Here is an 18,225-nt window from a genome sequence, read left to right on the forward strand (position 1 = left end):
GTCATTCGTATTAATACAATACAAAGTATTATTCCAAAATGGAGTTACGTTATGTTACGCTAAAAATTAGTACGTCACTGCGTCACTACGCATTACGTATCATTTGCGTTGCAAATATTAGTATGTTCAAGATGGCTGTGCGTTTCACTGCTGGCATGATTAGTCGGAAGATGTTCAGTTGCTCTTTCGTACTTCAGGGGGGGTCCCGAAATTGAACCTCTTCATTTGGCGAAATCGCATTGCAGCAGCTCTAGAGCACGCAGGGACCCTGGGAGGGCAGAATTACTGCGGCAGCCTCAGAACCCTTTTCTTCTCAGCACAGGTACTTAAGCCTTACTGCGAACATTCAGGGAGCAGGAGAAGACTGCCCTGGGGGAGGGGAGCTCCCCGCTACCTCTTTTTGCCGCAACCTGCTGCCCCTTGGGGGGGGGGGGGGGGGGGGGCGGCGGCTTGCAGGCAGCTAGGATCTCTTTCTCAGAGGAGGAATAGGAGAAAGACTCGGATGAGTCTTCTTCCTCGTTCTCCAATTTTGTTTTGTTGCTGCATAAAGCCTTCAAAGCACAGAAAACAGCAAAGAGCCAGGGTACTAAGGTACTCCGTGAGGTCCCGGCGTCGCTGGGGGCTGGGACAGGAGCCTCATCACTTCACAAGTGTAGCAAGTCACACAGTGGCATAGAAGCCCCCAAGGCTAAACGCCCTCTCCGGTCCTTTTCCGGTCCGGTGGACAGTTCAGATAATGACGGTGCAGATGAAGGGGAGTCTCCTCCGCAAGCCTCTGGTGAGGGGCCCTGATGCGGGTCAGGATTACCAACTCCAGCCGGCCAAGCCAGTGGGCACACCTCTAGTGGAGGACGATGATTCCAAAGTGGTTCACCTGTTCAGAAGGGATGAACTAGGTCCACTTATCCCGGCCATGCCAAAGGAGCTGGGCATTGAGGTTCCTCTGGAGGACCCATGGTTTGGAGCTATGGATCCGGTGATGGTGGTGCTCAGGGGTCCAGCTCGATCCTTTCTGTTTCATATGTCAGTTACGGATCTTTTGTTTAAGGAGTGGAACACTCCAGACCTTGGTTTAAAGGTAAGTCAGGCTATGGACAAGTTATACCCCCTTCCAGAGGAAGCGCTGGACCTCCTTAAGTTCCCTAAGGTGGACAACGCGGTCTCTGCAGTGACCAAGAAAACCACCATCCCGGTAACAGGAGCCACTGTCCTGAAAGATTTGCAGGATTGCAAATTGGAGTTGCAATTTTAAAAGATTTTTGAGGTTTCTGCCCTAGGGGTCCGGGCCGCTATGTGCAGCAGTTTCACGCTACAAGCCAGTCTCCGCTGGGTGCAGGATTTGCAAGCACAGCAGCATCCCTTTCTGCGAATGAGGCGGTGCAACCAGGACGCCTGGAGGCGGCGGTAGCTTACAGTGCTGACGCGCTTTATGATCTGATACGGAAGTCTGGCAGGACTATGGTCTTGGCCGTGTCCGCCCGCAGGTTCCTCTGGCTTAGACACTGGGCTGCGGATGTTTCGTCTAAGGCTCAACTGGGTTCCTTACCCTTCAAGGGTAAGCTGCTTTTCGGGCAACAATTGGAGGACATGATAAAATCTCTGGGGGAGAATAAAGTCCATAGGTTGCTGGAGAATAGACTCAGGACGAGAGGATCCTTTCCTCAACGGGCGAGATTTCAGGGAAATCGCCGGTTTCGCTTTTCACGGTCCGGTTCGTCCTTTTGACGGGGTCCCAGCCGCCAATCATTTTGGAATCGGTCCTTTCGAGGGCGCCGACCTGCCAGAGATGGAGCCTCACAATCTCATGGGAGTCTCAAGTCGGCGCAATGAAGCAAGGCTGGTCCACTCTTCCGTCCCAAGAATAGGGAGGAGGTTATCTCTTTTTTTTCTAGAAGAGTGGACCAATTTAATCTCAGATCAGTGGGTCCTCAGTATAGTAGAACAAGGTTACGCATTAGATTTTGCTTGGCCGATCCATGCGGGTACCACCAAAAAACGCCGGACGGTACAAGACTCTCTGCAGCGGTTACAGGACCTAGGCGCCATAGTTCCGGTACCCACAGAAGAGCGAGGGCGCTACTCCATCTATTTCGTGGTGCCCAAGAAGGAGGGTACCTTCGGTCCCATCTTAGACTTACAGAGTCAATCGGACTCTAAAGGTGCCTTGTTTTCGGATGGAAACTCTTCGCTCGGTGATAGCGTCTGTATACAAATGGGAATTTCTAGCATCTCTGGATCTGACAGAAGCTTACTTGCACATTCCTGTACGCCCAGATCATCCGAAGTATTTGCGGTTTGCAATCCTGGGGCATCATTTTCAATTTTGCGCTCTACCGTTTGGCCTGGTGACAGCGCCCAGAGTCTTCACCAAGGTGACGGTGGTAGTGGAAGCAGGCCTGCGAAAGAGAGAATTCTGGTACACCCTACCTGGACGATTGGCTGATTCGAGCGAAGTCAGAACACCTTTGCAGAACAGCGGTGCAGAGAATGCTACAGATGTTGAGGTCGTTGGGTTGGGTGGTCAACCCCGACAAGTCACCTGGTTCCCTCCCAGTCCTTAGTGTTTTTGAGTGCTCAGTTTGACACGATCTTGGGAAAGGGTTTTCTTACAGAGGAAAGATTGTCCAAGCTTCTCACTCAGATGGAGTCCTTGCGATCCATGCCTCATCCCAGGGTCTGGGATTATTTACAGGTCCTTGGTTCGATGACTTCCACTCTCGAACTGGTGCCTTAGGCCTTTGCGCATATGCGGCCTCTTCAGTCAGCCTTGTTCTCCCGGTGGAATCCACTCTCTGAACAGTTTCATCTTCTCCTCCCACTGACGGATTCGGCACGGTCCAGTCTTCTTTGGTGGCAGTGTCCAGACAATTTTCGGCGGGGGGGTGGATTTGGAAATTCCCTCCTGGATAGTGGTAACCATCGATGCCAGCCTGTCTGGGTGGGGAGCAGTTTGTCAAGGAACGGCAGTGCAAGGCCAATGGACAAAAACTGAATCCTCCTGGCCCTGGTCGATCAATCTGTTGGAAACCAAAGTGGTTCGGTTGACGCTGCAGGCCCTCCTTCCTTTAGTTGAGGGACGATCAGTGAGGGTACTCTGCGACAAGGCGATGATGGTGGCTTACATCAATCATCAGGGGGGAACCAGGAGTCATCCAGTGGCAGCAGAAGCTCAACTGGGCGGAGCAACACCTCTACAAGATTGTGGCCTCTCACATTGCTGGGGTTGACAATGTGCAAGCCGATTTTCTCAGCCGCCACCAGTTGGACCCGGGGGAGTGGGAACTCTCCGAAGAGGCCTTTCGTCTTTTGGGCACACCCTGGACCATGCCCTCCATGGATCTCATGGCGACGTGCCACAATGCCAAGGCTCCTCGATTTTTCAGTTGGCGACAGGAACCAGGAGCAGAGGGGGTAGATGCTCTAGTCCTTCCCTGGCCAAAGGACGTTCTGTTGAACGTCATTCCGCCGTGGCCGTTGGTCAGAAACGTTCTGCGCCGCTTTGATGCTCATCTGAACAAGGTGATACTCGTGGCTCCGGAGTGACCGAGGCGTTCGTGGTTTGCCGACCTTCTGAATCTAGCAGTGGACGGTCCGCTGAGATTTCGGCCGTCTCCGAATCTCCTGCAACAAGGCCCCATTTGTTTCGGAGAGGTAGATCACTTTTGTCTAGCGGCATGGCTTTTGAAAGGCAGCGATTAAGGAGTAAGGGTTACTCAAATGTGGTTATTGCCACGCTCTTACATTCCCGTAAAACTTCTACCTCCGTGGCTTACGTTAGAGTTTTGGGGAGTATTTGAATCCTGGTATCTAGACCACAAAGTGCAGCCATCCAGGGCATCAATTCCGGATGTTCTGGATTTTTTACAGGCTGGATTAGCCAAGGGGCTGGCGTTTAATTCCCTACAAATTCAGGTGGCAGCCCTTGGTTATTTTCGTGGAAAGGTGCAGGGGGTTACACTAGCATCTCATCCAGATGTGGCTTGTTTTCTGAGAGGGGCTAAGCATTTGCGTCCTCTGGTCCAGAACCCCCCTGTCCTTCGTGGAAGCTCAATCTGTTCTCTGCACCCTTTGTAATGCTCCTTTTGAGCCATTGAAACGAGCGACCCTGAAGAATCTGACATTGAAGGTCATTTTTCTTGTGGCTATCTTCTCAGCAAGCCGTGTTTCCGAGCTTCAGGCCTTATAGGAGTGGAGACGTAGCCTAGTGGCTAGAGCAGTGGGCTATAAACCAGGAGACCAGGGTTCGAGTCCTGCTGTCGCTCCTTGTGAGCTTGGGCAAGTCACTTTACCCTCCATTGCCTCAGGTACAAACTTAGATTGTAAGCCCTCTGGGGATAGGGAAATACCTACAGTACCTGCATATAATCCACTGGGAAGCGCTAAAAAAAAGTGTGAAAAGTGGAATATAAATCTAAATTAAATAAAATCTTGCAGGGAGCCCTTCTTATGAATTTCTGAAGCAGGAGTCTCCTTAAGAATAGTTCCCTCCTTTCTCCCGAAAGTGGTGTCCTTTCATTTGTATCAGTCAGTGGAGCTCCCTTCTTTCGCAGGTCTGGATTTTTCTACTCCAGAGTCTAGGGATTTAAGGAAGCTTGACGTAAAGAGGGTGTTGCATTACTTGGAGGTCATGAACAGTTTTCCGTCTTTCGGACCATCTGTTCGTTCTGTAGAGTGGACCCAGGAGGGGTCATAAAGCTTCAAGGGCCATTATCGCACGCTGGCTAAAGGAAGCTATTGTTTTGGCTTACCTTGGTCAGGGCCGTCTGATTCCGTTTGGTCTTAAAGCTTCTACTCGATGGCAAGCGGCCTCGTGGGCAGAATGTCAGCAGGTGTCGCCGCAGGAAATTTGTAGGGCGGCTATTTGGACATCTATACACACTTTTGCCAGGCATTATTGTCTAGATGTCCAGGCCCCTGAGCCCAGTTCCTTCAGGGCCAGTGTACTCCGAGCGAGACTGTCTGTCCCACCCTGGTTAGGGAAGCTTTGGTACATCCCAGGAGTCTGGACGGATCCGGGTACATACAAGTAAAGGAAAATTGGTTCTTACCTGCTAATTTTTGTTCTTGTAGTACCACGGATCAGTCCATAGTCCTGCCCATGGGAAAACAGAGAGTCCGCTTGGCCGGTAGTTAGTCATATTTCTGCAAGTTTACCGAATGCCCCCCTTTTCAGGGAAAGAGTATAGGCATGGTTTCATTCATTGAGTTGCAAGTTTTTCATTCCCTCTGCTCTTCGGGGGGAGGTTGTTTATGTGGAAGTTATGCTTTAATCTTTCTGCTTGGGTACAGTGTAATACTGACAGACTCTAGTTGGCACCTCAGGGGTATAAGACGGAGTCTGTTAAAACTTCTTTGTCTCCATCTGCTGGAAGAGAGACAAAACCCAGGAGTCTGGACTGATCTGTGGTACTACAGGAACGAAAATTAGCAGGTAAGAACCAATTTTCCTATCCTGGTCCATCAACTCGAGACAAGGGCTGTTCGACTTGCCCTGCAAGCATTCCTACCCTTTATTGAAGACAGAAGGTTGCGAGTGTTCTCTGACAATGCGACGACAGTGGCTTACATCAACTGGCAAGGCGGGACAAGAAGTCCCATGGTGGCGCTCGAAGCATCATCACGGGAATTGCCACATCACATGTCGCAGGGATGGAGAATGTTCAAGCGGACTTCCTCAGCAGGCAGCAGCTCGATCCGGGGGAGTGGGAGCTGGCTCCCGAAGCTTGGAACCTCATTTGCGCCAGGTGGGGCGTACCACAGTTAGATCTGATGGCAACTTGGGCCAATGCGAAGACAGAACGCTTCTTCAGTCGTCGCCGAGAGCAGTGCTCTGTAGGCTTAGTCACTCTGGTGTGTCCTTGGCCCACGGGAATTCTTCTTTATGCCTTCCCTCCCTGGCCTCTCATCGGCAGTGATCCTGGGAATCTGCTCATGAGAAGGGTCTTCATATTTTGGACGTAAGGCGTGCCCTGTTGCACTATCTGGAGGTTACCAATGACTTCCAACGTTCAGATCATCTGTTCATCCTATTCGGCGGACCAAAGAAAGGAGGGACAAGGCTTCTAAGGCTACCATTTCCTGTTGGATTAAAGAAGTTATCTGCTTGTCATACGTAGCCCAAGGGCGTCAAGTACCCTTGGGTCTAAGAGCTATTCCACCAGGGCCCAGGCTACTTCCTGGGCGGAATGTCAGCTTCTGTTGCCTCAGGAAATCTGCAGGGCGGTAGTGTGGTCCTCATTTCACACTTTCACTAAGCATTATTGGCTGGTCATTAAAGCTACTGAGGAATCGTCCTTTGGTGAGCGTGTTCTGCGCTCGGGTCTTTTGGGTTCCCGCCCAGTGTAGGGTGGCTTGGGTACATCCCACTGGTCTGGATTGATCTGGGTATGAACAGGAAAGGAAAACTGGTTCTTACCTGCTAATTTTCATTCCTGTAGTACCACGGATCAGTCCAGAGGCCCACCCCTTTTCAGATTCTGAAAGACTGCCTTTTGCTAGGTTGTTTGCTGTTTTCTACGAGCTCCTTTTGCAGATATTCTTGATGGAGCAGTTTCATAGGTGTTTGCTTTCTGGTTATGTTTTTCATGGGTGTGAATGGGTTGTAGGTTTGATTGGGTTTCAACCCCCTTTGCTTGTTAGTTCTGTTAGTGTGGGCTTGGGTACAGGCCAATACTGAGGGACTGCAGGTGGCACTCTCTCGTATATGTAGCAGTGCCCAAAGCTTTGCTCTCTGACTCCATCTGCTGGTAGGGATGTAGAACTGATCTGTGGTATTACAGGAACGAAAATTAGCAGGTAGAACCAATTTTCATTCCCATACTTTTTTTGACAAAGAAAATTAAGGAAAGAAAGGAGACCAAGCATTACCCACATCCTGTGTGCTCAGGTCTACAGACAGGTCACCTCCGCAGCATGGCTGCACCCGCTAGGGTTCTCTGTGCCTTCTCTTGCACCATGCTGAATCTGGAACTATGCTGGGAGTGTGACTGCATTACTGCCTCATTTCTTTCCCTCGTAGGTTTCTTTAAATGCCTGGATTTGGTCGACTGTCTTTCACACCAGGGACACGGATGTAACTGAGGTAAGGGGGGATGGGGGAGAGAGATACTTTCTGCTGTGTGGCTGCACCTTGAGTGGCTTGTAGTGATGGGGCTGGGTCATGCAGGATTCTGGAGTCCTACAGTGTAACTTTCTCTTAGCTTTTCAAGTTTCCTAACTGGAGGGGGTGCTGCAGTGTTACTCAGTGGATGTTGTTACTCTGGGATCTTGTGACATACCTGGATATTTCTTTTAAGCTCAGTGGAGCCAGTGCAGTGAGGCAGGATCTCTCATGATCTTTTCATTGGTTTTGGTGATTTCTTATACTGGCACACAGCTACAGTCTCCCAGGGGCCCTAATAAGATTATTGCCTCACTCCATGTCACAGAATTCCCACTAACATCTCCATCCTTGCATCCCATAGAAACTGGACTACTTCTGTGCGTCCGCTGTTATCCTGCACTCCATCTACCTGTGTGGCATGAGGTGAGCCCACCCCACATCCCTTCTAGTGTGCCCTGGGAAAGCCACCTTGCGCTCAGAGGATGTGTGGCACTCCTGTACACAACTTGGCAAGGGTGCGCCCGTCCTGACCCTCCATGCCTGCCCAGTGAGGGATTGTTGGTGCTTTGGGTGAGCTCCGCTTGGCTTCCATGGTTGTTCTTTGTTTTCCCACAGGACTCTGTGCTTGAAGCGTCCTGCCTATGCTCACTTCTTTGCCGCTTTCCTGATCCTGCTCTTTGCCTGCCATGTGTCATATCTGTCACTGGGCCGCTTCGACTACGGCTATAACATGGCGGCTAATGTGGCCCTAGGTAAGGAGAAGGGGGGGCCACTGTTGCCTAGGCCTTGGATTTTCTTGACATTTTTGTGTTGTGATATTGTTTCTTAGGAATTTGGTGCTTTGCTGTTAGAATGGTCATTCCCTGTATGTACTCGGATCAGTCCAGACTCCTGGGTTTTGCCTCCCCTCCAGCAGATGGAGACAGAGAAAGCTTAGACAGACTCTGCCCTATATACACTGAGAGTGCCACCCTCAGTCCATCAGTATTTCTCTGTCTCCAGCAGATGGTGGAGGTGCTAAACCCACAGTCTGTATTGATTGCTTAGTGAGAATAGGAGTATCAGTTAGACAGATAGGATTAAAGGAAGTAGTTTGGAACTCAGATAAGAACAGATTTCATTAAAAAAAAAAAAAAAAAAAAAAGCGTTTCCCTGTACGTACCAGGATCAGTCCAGGACACCTGGGTTGTGACTCCGCACCAGTAGATGGAGACAGACTAAAACTTGTGGGCGGAGCCATATATGCCCCTGTGCCAGTCACAGCCCCTCAGTCTTACTCTGTCTCCAGTAGATGGTGCAGGTTTGGTCACAGCCCTGGTTCCCTGAGATTTTTAGTGGTCAGGGTTGTTTGGTTTAGTTTAGTTTTAAAAAGAAAAATTTTGAAGTTAAGGATTTCTTCTATTTTTGGATTCCGCTGGTCCTGCCTCCCAGGGGGGTTGCAAGGTTCTGAGGGGACCATCCCCCCCTGGTTGAGGCCGCTGCTAGGGTCGAGGGCCCGCCTTTGTAGTAGCAGCGTCGGGGGTGACACCGGGGAGCCCGGTTCACTCACCCCCGCTGGAACAGAGGCCTTAGGACCGTGGACAGCAGCAGCAGTTTAAAAAAAAAAAAAAAAAGGTTTGATTTTTTTATTTTTGCGGCGGCTCCTTTTGGTTAGTGCCGGCTCTCTGTTCCTTCGGGGGGGGGGGGGGCTGTTTGGCGCGCGTCCGCTTCAATTTCATTTAATTAATTTAATTACTTTAATTTTTCTTCCTCCTCACTCGCGCGGCTCGCGGCTTGCCGAGAAGCTCTGTTTGCTGCGCCTGTGGCTCGGCCCGAGCGTGGCTGTCTGGGGACGGCATTTGCTCTGTTTGTGTTTCTGGCGGCAAGGGGTCGTCCGGGGGCGCTCCGGGGGCCTGGGCGCCGCGATCGCCGCCGTGCGAATCTTCCGTCTCTGCAGGCCCGGGGGACCCGTTCCCGCTCAGCGCGGGAGTGGCGGCCATTTTAGTTGCAGGCAGGGAAACCACGAGGGAGGCAGCTGGAGATGGCGGCGTGCCTCCCGCGTTTTCCCCCGCAACAGCGGCCGCGGGGGGTGCCCCCGGGGGAGCTGGATCTCGCGCGCGCTCCGGTTCAGGAGAGTCCAGTTCCGGGTCGTCTTACTCGTCGGATTTCGCACTTTTGTTGCGCAAAAAAAAAAAAAAATTTTAAATGTAAGCGGCGAGGTAAATCGAGGAAGTCAGGCGCAGCGAAGGGGTCTGGCATGTCAGCCAGATCCCGGAAGAGGAAGTCCACGGGTCCGGATGGGGGCGCCGTACGACGCAGCCGTCCCTTGCGGGGTGTCCCGCAGGACACGGACTCCAGCTCCTCTTCTCCAGGGGAGGATGACCTGGCCGAGGAGTCCCTGGGGGGGCTGATGGTGCGCCGGATGAAGGTCCTTCTCCAGCCAGCGGCGGGAAAAGGTAACCCGGCCGTTGAGGGGGACGACCCTAAGGTGGACCGCTTGTTCCGTAGGGAGGAACTGTCCCCTCTTATCCCGGCTATACTCCAGGAGCTGGGGGTGGAGGCACCTGCGGTGGTTCCCAGACAAGGAGCTAATATGGACCCAGTGCTGCTGGGTCTCACGGGGCCAGCAGTAGCGTTTCCGTTAATCTTCACGGCTCCGGACATCCTATTCCGGGAGTGGGACACTCCGGAGCTGGGCCTAAAGGTCAGCAAGGCCATGGATAGGCCCTATCCGTTGCCTGAAGAGGCGCTGGAACTGCTCCGTCTGCCGAAGGTGGATTCGGCGGTGTCCACAGTGACGAAGAGGTCGACGATTCCTGTTACGGGAGCCACGGCTCTCAAGGATATACAAGACAGGAAGCTGGAGGTACAGCTGAAGAAAATTTTGAGGTGTCCGTGCTAGGGGTCCGTGCAGCCATCTGTAGTAATTTCGCTATGCGGGGCGCAGATTCTGCAGGCTAACGCAGGACTCTCGGAAGGGGAGTCCAGGCAAGCTGATCAGCTTGAGGCGGCGATTGCTTATAGTGCTGATGCTCTCCGTGATCTCCTTCGTACCTCGGCTAGATCCATGGTTTCGGCGGTGTCGGCCCGTCTGCTCCTCTGGCTTCGCAACTGGGCGGCGGACGGATCATCCAAGGCCCATCTAGGGGCCCTACCGTCCAAAGGAAAGTGGTTGTTTGGCAAGGAGTTGCAGAATAGGGCATTCGGCTGCCGGAGGATCGGTCTAAGTCTCGGTCTTCTTTCTCGGGCCGTTCCCGCTTTCGCGGCGGCAGGAGATCCCGTCCGCAGAGGGCCGCTGGCTCTTCTTACCGTTCGGGGCCCTCCCGGTCGTCCTCTTGGTCCCAGTCCTTTCGAGGGAAAAGATTCGGCCGTCAGGGGGGAGCCCCGGGGAGCGCGGGGCCCAAATCCTCTCAATGAGATGCGGCCGGTCCATCCCTCGCAGCAGCTGCGGTCGTTCGTCCCAAATGTGGGAGCTCGGCTGCAGTTGTTTGCCGAGGAATGGGCCAAAATAACATCGGACCAGTGGGTCCTCTGATAAATCACGGTTACGCATTAGATCTTGCACGGACCCCATTCGACAAGTTCCTGGTGTCATCATGCGTTCCATAAAGCGCGCAGCGGTAAGGGGAACCCTCCAACGCCTGCAATCCTTAGGGGCAATTTCCCCGTGCCCATAGGGCAGCAGGGCCTCGGCCGTTACTCCATTTACTTCATCGTGCCAAAGAAGGACGGCACCGCAAGGCCAATTTTGGATCTGAAAGGTGTAAACAGATGCCTTCGCATTCCGCGCTTCAAAATGGAGACAATTCGGTCGGTATTTGCCTCGGTCCGCCCCGGCGAATTCCTGGCATCCTTGGATCTCACGGAGGCGTACCTTCATATCGGCATCCAGCCGTTCTACCATCGGTTCCTCCGGTTCTGTATCCTGGGCCGACATTATCAGTTCTGGGCCCTTCCCTTCGGCCTGGCCACGGCTCCCCGGACATTCACCAAGGTGATGGTGGTGGTCGCAGCTCAGCTTCGGAGGGAGGGGTTGCTGGTACACCCCTACTTGGACGATTGGCTGATTCGAGCCAAATCCGAGACTCAGTGCCGGCAGGCAGTCAACAGGGTTCTCGCCCTCTTGCAATCCCTGGGATGGGTGGGGAACCTCAGCAAGAGTCACCTAGTTCCCACTCAGTCTCTGGAGTACCTGTTCGATGCCAGGAAGGGCAAAGTGTTTCTGTCTATGGACAGGGTTCGCAAGCTTTAGTGTCAGGTGCGCCGATTGTTGTCTCTTCGGCTACCACTGGTCTCCGATTATCGGACGGTTTTGGGTTCTATGGCTTCCACTCTAGCATTGGTCCCTTGGGCCTTTGCTCATCTGCGTCCTTTGCAATCAGCGTTGCTTTCCCGTTGGAAGCCGGTGTCGGAGGAGTTTCATCTGCCACTTCCGCTTACGGATCAGGCACGGGCCAGCCTCCTCTGGTGGCTAGAGGCAGACCATTTGGCTTGTGGAGTGTCCCTCCTAGTGCCCAACTGGACGGTGGTAACCACAGATGCCAGTCTCTCCGGCTGGGGAGCAGTCTGTCTGGGCAGGTCAGTGCAGGGCAGGTGGCCCTCGACCCAGACTCAGTGGTCCATCAATCGTCTGGAGACCCGGGCGGTGCGTTGGGCCCTACAGTCCTTTCTGCCGTTGATACGGGGAAAGGCGGTTCGAGTGTTGTCGGATAATGCCACCACCGTATCCTACATCAATCGCCAGGGGGGAACGAGAAGTCCTCTCGTGGCAGAAGAGGCGCAGCTCTTGCTAGCTTGGGCGGAGCGCAACCTCAGCGACCTAGCAGCGTCTCACATTGCCGGGGTCGACAACGTTCAGGCGGATTTTCTCAGCCGTCATCATCTGGTTCCCGGAGAGTGGGACCTGGCGCCGGAGGCTTTTCATCTCGTCTGCCAAAAGTGGGGGACGCCTCATATGGACCTCATGGCCACCTGGCAGAAGGCCAAGGCGCCAGGTTTTACAGCCGTCGGAGGGAGAGAGGGACCGAAGGTGTCGACGCGTTGGTCCTTCCTTGGTCGACGAATGTCTTGCTGTACGTGTTCCCTCCTTGGCCGATGATCGTCAGGATTCTTCGGCGCATCGAATTGCATCCGGCAAGTGTGATCTTGGTAGCGCCAGAATGGCCGCGGCGACCGTGGTTCGCAGACCTCATCCAGTTGTCGATAGCGTCTCCCCTTCGCCTTCAGGGGTTGCCGGGCCTCCTCCGTCGAGGCCCCGTTTGTTCGGCGAATGCGGATCACTTCTGTCTCGCGGCATGGCTTTTGAGAGGCAGCGCTTGAAGAGGAAAGGTTATTCGGATGCGGTAGTCGCTACGTTGTTGCGGGCCAGAAAGCCGTCTACCTCTATGGCTTATGTTCGCGTCTGGGTAGTCTTCGATGAATGGTGCGCGGAGCGCAATGTGGATCCTACCGCGGCTCCCGTATCCGATATGCTTTCGTTTTCTGCAGGCCGGCTTGGCTAAAGGCCTATGTACAGTACCCTTAGAGTCCAGGTGGCGGCTCTTGGGTGTCTGAGGGGCAAGGGGCACAGGGGCTCCTTGGTTCTGCATCCCGATGTTGCGCGTTTTCTCAGGGGGGCTAAACGTCTTCGTCCTCCATTACGCCATCCCTGTCCGTCATGGAATCTCAATTGGGTACTCTCCGCGTTGTGCTCGTCTCCTTTTGAGCCCATTACCCGGGCAACTCCTCCTTTCTTGCCCAAGGTGGTTTCGGCGTTCCACGTGAATCAGTCCATTGAGCTTCCAGCTTTTCCCATCCCCGATGCGTCGCTGCCACAGATGCAGGAGTTGCAGAGGTTGGAGGTCCGGAGGGCGGTTCTTCACTATCTGGAGGTCACCAATCCGTTCCGAGTCACGGATCATCTCTTTGTTTTGTTCTCAGGCCCAATGCGTGGGGGTCCGGCTTCCCGGGCTACGGTTGCGCGCTGGCTCAAGGAGGCCATTGGTTCGGCGTACATAGTTCGAGGAAAGTCTGTGCCGCTGGGTCTCCGAGCACATTCTACCCGTGCTCACGCTGCTTCCGGGGCAGAGTCTTCTCAGGTGTCGCCCCCAAGAGATTTGCAGGGCGGCTACTTGGAAGTCGTTGCATACCTTTACACGTCATTACCGGCTGGATGTTCAGGACACTGCCGGGGGTTTTGGAGAGAGGGTACTCCGTGCGGGACTCTCAGCTTCCCACCCTCGGTAAGTTAGCTCTGGTACATCCCAGGTGTCCTGGACTGATCCTGGTACGTACAGGGAAAGGAAAATTAGTTTCTTACCTGATAATATTTGTTCCTGTAGTACCAAGGTTCCTGTAGTACCAAGTAGTCCAGGATCCCGCCCCAGCTGCTCTGGAGAATCGGAGAGTCCGCTCGTTGAGTTGTTCGGTTGCTGTTTCTCGTTTTGAGGGGGTTTTTTGGACATGGCTCCCGTTGGGGATGGGTTATGTAGTTAGTTTACCTGTCCTATGCTACTTTGACATACGTAAGACTGAGGGGCTGTGACTGGCACAGGGGCATATATGGCTCCGCCCACATGTTTTAGTCTGTCTCCATCTACTGGTGCGGAGTCACAACCCAGGTGTCCTGGACTGATCCTTGGTACTACAGGAACGAAAATTATCAGGTAAGAAACTAATTTTCCTTTTGTGTTGCTGCAGGGAAATTGGTTCCTGCTTCGGCTCTCCCTTCCCTCTTTGCCGCGGTTATTTTTAACTTGCTGTTCAGTCGCGGCTGCAAATAATAAAAAAAAATAAAACAATTTCCCTGTATGTACCAGGATCAGTCCAGACTGCTGGCTTGTGTCTCCCTTCCAGTAGATGGAGTCAGAGAAAAACTGAAAGGCACCCCTCTTACCTTGGTCCCTTCAGTATTTTTCTGACTCCAGCAGATGAAGGTGACAGAACCTGTGGTCTTGATCCATTAAAAAAAAAAACAAGGAAAGCAAAGCAAGCCAGGAATAGTAAGACCTAGAGGAGTTTGCTTTCTACCAGTGGCAAAAACAAGCTATTTAAAAAAAAAAAACCACACAAACCCCCCCCCCAAAGAACAAAAGTAGTTAGTTTTCTTTTCTGGAGCTGACAGTCAGTCCTCCCTTGGTTGAGGCACAGCTGGGGTTAGATTACTCCGTTAGCCGTTTTCCTGGAGCTGCTTCTTCTGCCAGTGAGTAGGGGGATTAACCGGTGGGCCGGTCCCTCCCCCTTGCACCCTAAGACGGCATAATTCCTCGGGAGGGGGGGGGGGGCTGCCTGTGCCGCAATTGAGGTCCCAGGGGAGTTTTTTCCCCTGGGTGGCTGCATGTTAGCGTTTTTGGGAAAAAAAACAAAACTTGTTTTGCTACCGTGCGCACAGGTTTCCCGGGCTCAAGCAGGGCAATTTTCACAGCTTTTTTTGATCTCGTGCTCACTCCCTCTCCGCGGGCATGCCTCGGGGTTCGCCGTGTTCAGGGAGCTGGTGGCGCGGCTCTCCCGCGATGGCCTTTGTACACGGTGCCTCCCGGGAGGGGAGGGACCGTCTGGGAACAGCAGCGGGTCGTTTTCGGCGCGCTCCTGGGGCACAGGGAGGAATTCGCGCCCTCCTCCGGCCTTGGCTTGCCCCATCCCCAATTAGTGCGCGAACGGCGGCCATTTTGCCTCCACCACGCTCCAGTGGAGGGCTGGATGCAGGGGGAGGGGAGATCCCTCCTCCTCCTCTCCCCGCCGAATTTGAGCCCTGTTAGACAGCGGCTCCCAGTGCCTGCCTCCCCTCTGAGCTCTGACCCTCCCGCGGAGCAGCGTCCCTTTTCTTCCAAATTTGTGCTTTTAATGCACAAGGCCTTTTTGGAGGCCGAGGCTGAGTTGCAGGCTGAGGAGCCTCCGCCTGCGAAGGTGGCTAGGCTTTCTGGGGTTTCCGATTCCTCCAGACCGTGCGGTTTTGGATCCCTCCAGGACCCCAGCTTCCGATCCACAGGATCCCCCTTCGCTGGACCCTCTCCTCGTGGATATTGGCGGGGATGTTGATGAGCCCCACCCCAGTTGAGGGGGATGACCCGAGGGTCCTCAGGTTGTTTTGGAGGGAGGAGCTTGATCATTTAATCCCTCATGTTCTGACTGAGCTCGGTATTGAAGCGCCGCAGCCGAGCTCGGAGGCTAATAAGGGGTACCCCGTTCTCTCGGGGCTTCGGGCCCCTCCTAAAGCTTTTCCTTTTCATCCAGTGCTACTGAAACTAGTGACCCGAGAATGGGGGCTCCCGAGGCCAGCCTTCGGGTGGGGAGAGCCTTGGAGAAGCTCTACCCGCTGCCAGACGAGTCCTTGGCTGTCCTTAAGTTCCCAAAAGTGGACGCGGCCATTTCAGCCATCACTAAGCGGACGACCATTCCAGTAGCAGGGGCTGCCGCTCTTAAGGATCTTCAGGATAGGAAGCTGGAGGTCCTTCTCAAGCGGATTTTTGAGGATCTCAGCGCTTTGCGTTAGGGCGGCAGTCTGCAGTTGCCTCATGCAAGGGGCAACTCTTCATTGGGTGCAGCAGTTGCTCACCACGCAGGAGTTGCCTCCAGTGGAAGCGGAGCAGGCAGATTGCATGGAGGCGACTGTGGCTTACACCGCGGATGCCTTGTATGATCTTCGGGCGTCTTCGCACACTATGGCTTCGGCGGTCTCTGCTAAAAGGCTTCTGTGGCTCCGCAACTGGTCAGCCGATATTTCCTCCAAGGCCCAGCTAGGCAATCTCCCCTTTAAAGGGAAATTCTTGTTCGGGGATGATCTGGAAGCCCTTATCATATCCCTTCCACCCGATCCAAGATCGGGTGGAAGGAGCCTTCCTTCTTGGAAACCATGAAAAATATGGAGTATCTGCCTGTCCAGCATTCCTCCGGCGGGACTGGGACAATGGCTCCCACGCTTTCAACTGGCTCCCGCGCAAAACGGACAGCGGTTCTTCAAACCCTGGGCCGGTTGAAAGCGCTGGGAGCCATTATCCCGGTCCCGAATGTAGGACCGGCAGATACTCCATATATTTCATGGTTCCCAAGAAGGAAGGCTCCTAGCGCCCGATCTTGGATCTGAAGAAGGTGAACAAAGCGCTTCGGGCACCCTGTTTTCGCATGGAAACTCTCCGCTCAGTGATTGCGGCCGTCCACTACGGCAAATATTTGGCTGCTTTAGACCTGATGGAAGCGTATCTTCACATAGGGATTTGCGAACAGTATCGGTGGTTTCTACGGTTCATGATTCTGGGCGAGCATTATCAGTTTCAGGTACACCCATTCGGATTGGCGACAGCTCCCAGCGTCTTCACCAAAGTAATGGTGGTAGTAGCTGCGGCCCTCATGCGGGAGGGGATTTTGGTTCATCCCTATCTGGATGATCGGCTCATCCGCGCAAAATCGGAGGAGCTTTGCAGAGCAGCGGTTCAATCAGTAGTGGCCTGGCTCCATTCCCTTGGTTGGGTCATCAATTTTGCCAAGAGCCAATTAGTCCCATCCCAGTGCTGAACGTCTTGGGTGCTTGGTTCGACACATCGGTCGGCAAGGTCTTTCTCACACAGGAGCGAATCGACAAGTTAACAGCTCAGATCCGGCGGCTGTTGTCTCTACTGCTACCCCTGGTTTGGGATTACTTGCTTGGTTCTATGGCATCTACTCTAGAATTAGTCCCTTGGGCCTTTGCTCATATGAGACCCTTGCAGAGGGCATTACTTTCTCGTTGGGACCCGAAGTCGGAAGAGTTCCAATCAGATTGCCGCTCTTGGAACCTACCAGGTCCAGTCTTCGTTGGTGGTTGATTCCGGCCCACGTGCAGCGCGGGATGGACCTGGAGGAGCCCCAGTGGGTTTCGTGACGACAGATGCCAGCCTTCCGGCTGGGGTGCGATTTGCCATTTGAGGGCAGCCCAGGGCCGTTGTAAAGGGCAAGCAGGCGAAATGGTCCATAAATCGCTTGGAAACCAGTGCAGTATGTCCTGGCACAGTTTCCTTCCCCTGGTAAGCCGTCGATCAGTGCGAGTATTGTCCGACAATGCGAGTATTGTCTGACAATGCAACAACGGTGGCTTACATCAATCGTCAGGGGGGAACCAGAAGTCGCCCAGTGGCATTGGAAGCCGATCGGCTAATGCTCTGAGCGGAGCACCATCTGGTCCGGCTGGCAGCTTCCCACATAGCCGGGGTCGACAACGTTCAGGCAGATTTTCTCAGTCGTCAGCATCTCGATCCCGGAGAGTGGGAACTTTCCGCGGAGGCGATGCATCTCGTGACTCGGTGGGGTGTTCCTCGTCTGGACCTGATGGCGACTCAGAGAAATGCGAAGGCGGCTTGGTTCTTCAGTCGCAGGAGGGAACACAGGGTGGAAGGTGTCGACGCTTTGGTCCTGCCGTGGCCTCGCGACATTCTGCTGTACGTCTTTCCTCCCTGGCCGTTAGTGGGCAAGGTCTTGCGAAGGATAGAGGCTCACACAGTTCTCGTGGCTCTGGAGTGGCCACGGGCGGCCGTGGTTTGCAGATCTGATCAACTTAGCGGTGGACGGTCCTCTTCGGCTCAGTCATCTACCGAATCTTCTTCGGCAAGGTCCAGTATTTTTCGATCAAGTGGATCACTTTTGTGTAGCGGCTTGGCTTATGAAAGGCAGCAGTTGAGGAAGAAAGGTTATACGGGTTCCGTTATTTCCATCCTCCTGCAAGCGCGAAAAACGTCTATCTCTCTCACCTATGTTCGAGTCGGGAAGGTTTTCGATTCCTGGTGTAGCGGGTTGAATGTGTCACCATGTCGTGCCTCAGTTGTCCATATTCTGGCGTTCTTACAGGAGGGTCTGAAGAAAGGCTTGGCATGCAATTCTCTCAGGGTTCAAGTAGCGGCCCTGGGATGTTTGCGGGGGAAGATTGACGGGACATCTCTGGTAGCTCATCTGGATGTAACGTGTTTTCCTGAGAGGTGCTAAATATTTGAACCCTCCGGTTCGTCCAGTGTGTCCTTCTTGGAGTTTGAATCTGGTTCTCTGTGGCTTGTGCGGTCTTCTGTTTGAGCCTTTGAAACAGGCCACCTTGAAAGACTTGACACTTAAGACGATTTTCCTGGTGGCTATCACTTCGGCACGGCGCATCTCTGAGCTTCAAGCGTTGTCATGTAGAGAACCTTTTCTCCTGATTTCGGATT

The 18,225-nt window shown here is 53.6% G+C and overlaps 1 protein-coding gene across 5 annotated transcripts in view; it reads left to right on the forward strand.

Moving 5' to 3' along the window:
* PGAP3 (post-GPI attachment to proteins 3) overlaps nucleotides 1-18,225 on the forward strand; it is a 46,396-nt gene that overhangs the window by 16,017 nt on the left and 12,154 nt on the right. For 3 of the 5 annotated variants that reach the window (XM_029572155.1, XM_029572157.1, XM_029572156.1), the window contains 3 exons: nucleotides 7,019-7,081; nucleotides 7,464-7,525; nucleotides 7,718-7,854. In XM_029572155.1, the coding sequence (XP_029428015.1) occupies nucleotides 7,019-7,081; nucleotides 7,464-7,525; nucleotides 7,718-7,854 (262 nt within the window). The remainder of the gene's footprint in view (nucleotides 1-7,018; nucleotides 7,082-7,463; nucleotides 7,526-7,717; nucleotides 7,855-18,225) is intronic. The other 2 variants (XM_029572159.1, XM_029572158.1) reach the window with 1 other exon arrangement.

This window comes from Rhinatrema bivittatum, chromosome 12 (assembly GCF_901001135.1).
Source record: "Rhinatrema bivittatum chromosome 12, aRhiBiv1.1, whole genome shotgun sequence".
NCBI classification, from domain to species: domain Eukaryota; kingdom Metazoa; phylum Chordata; class Amphibia; order Gymnophiona; family Rhinatrematidae; genus Rhinatrema; species Rhinatrema bivittatum.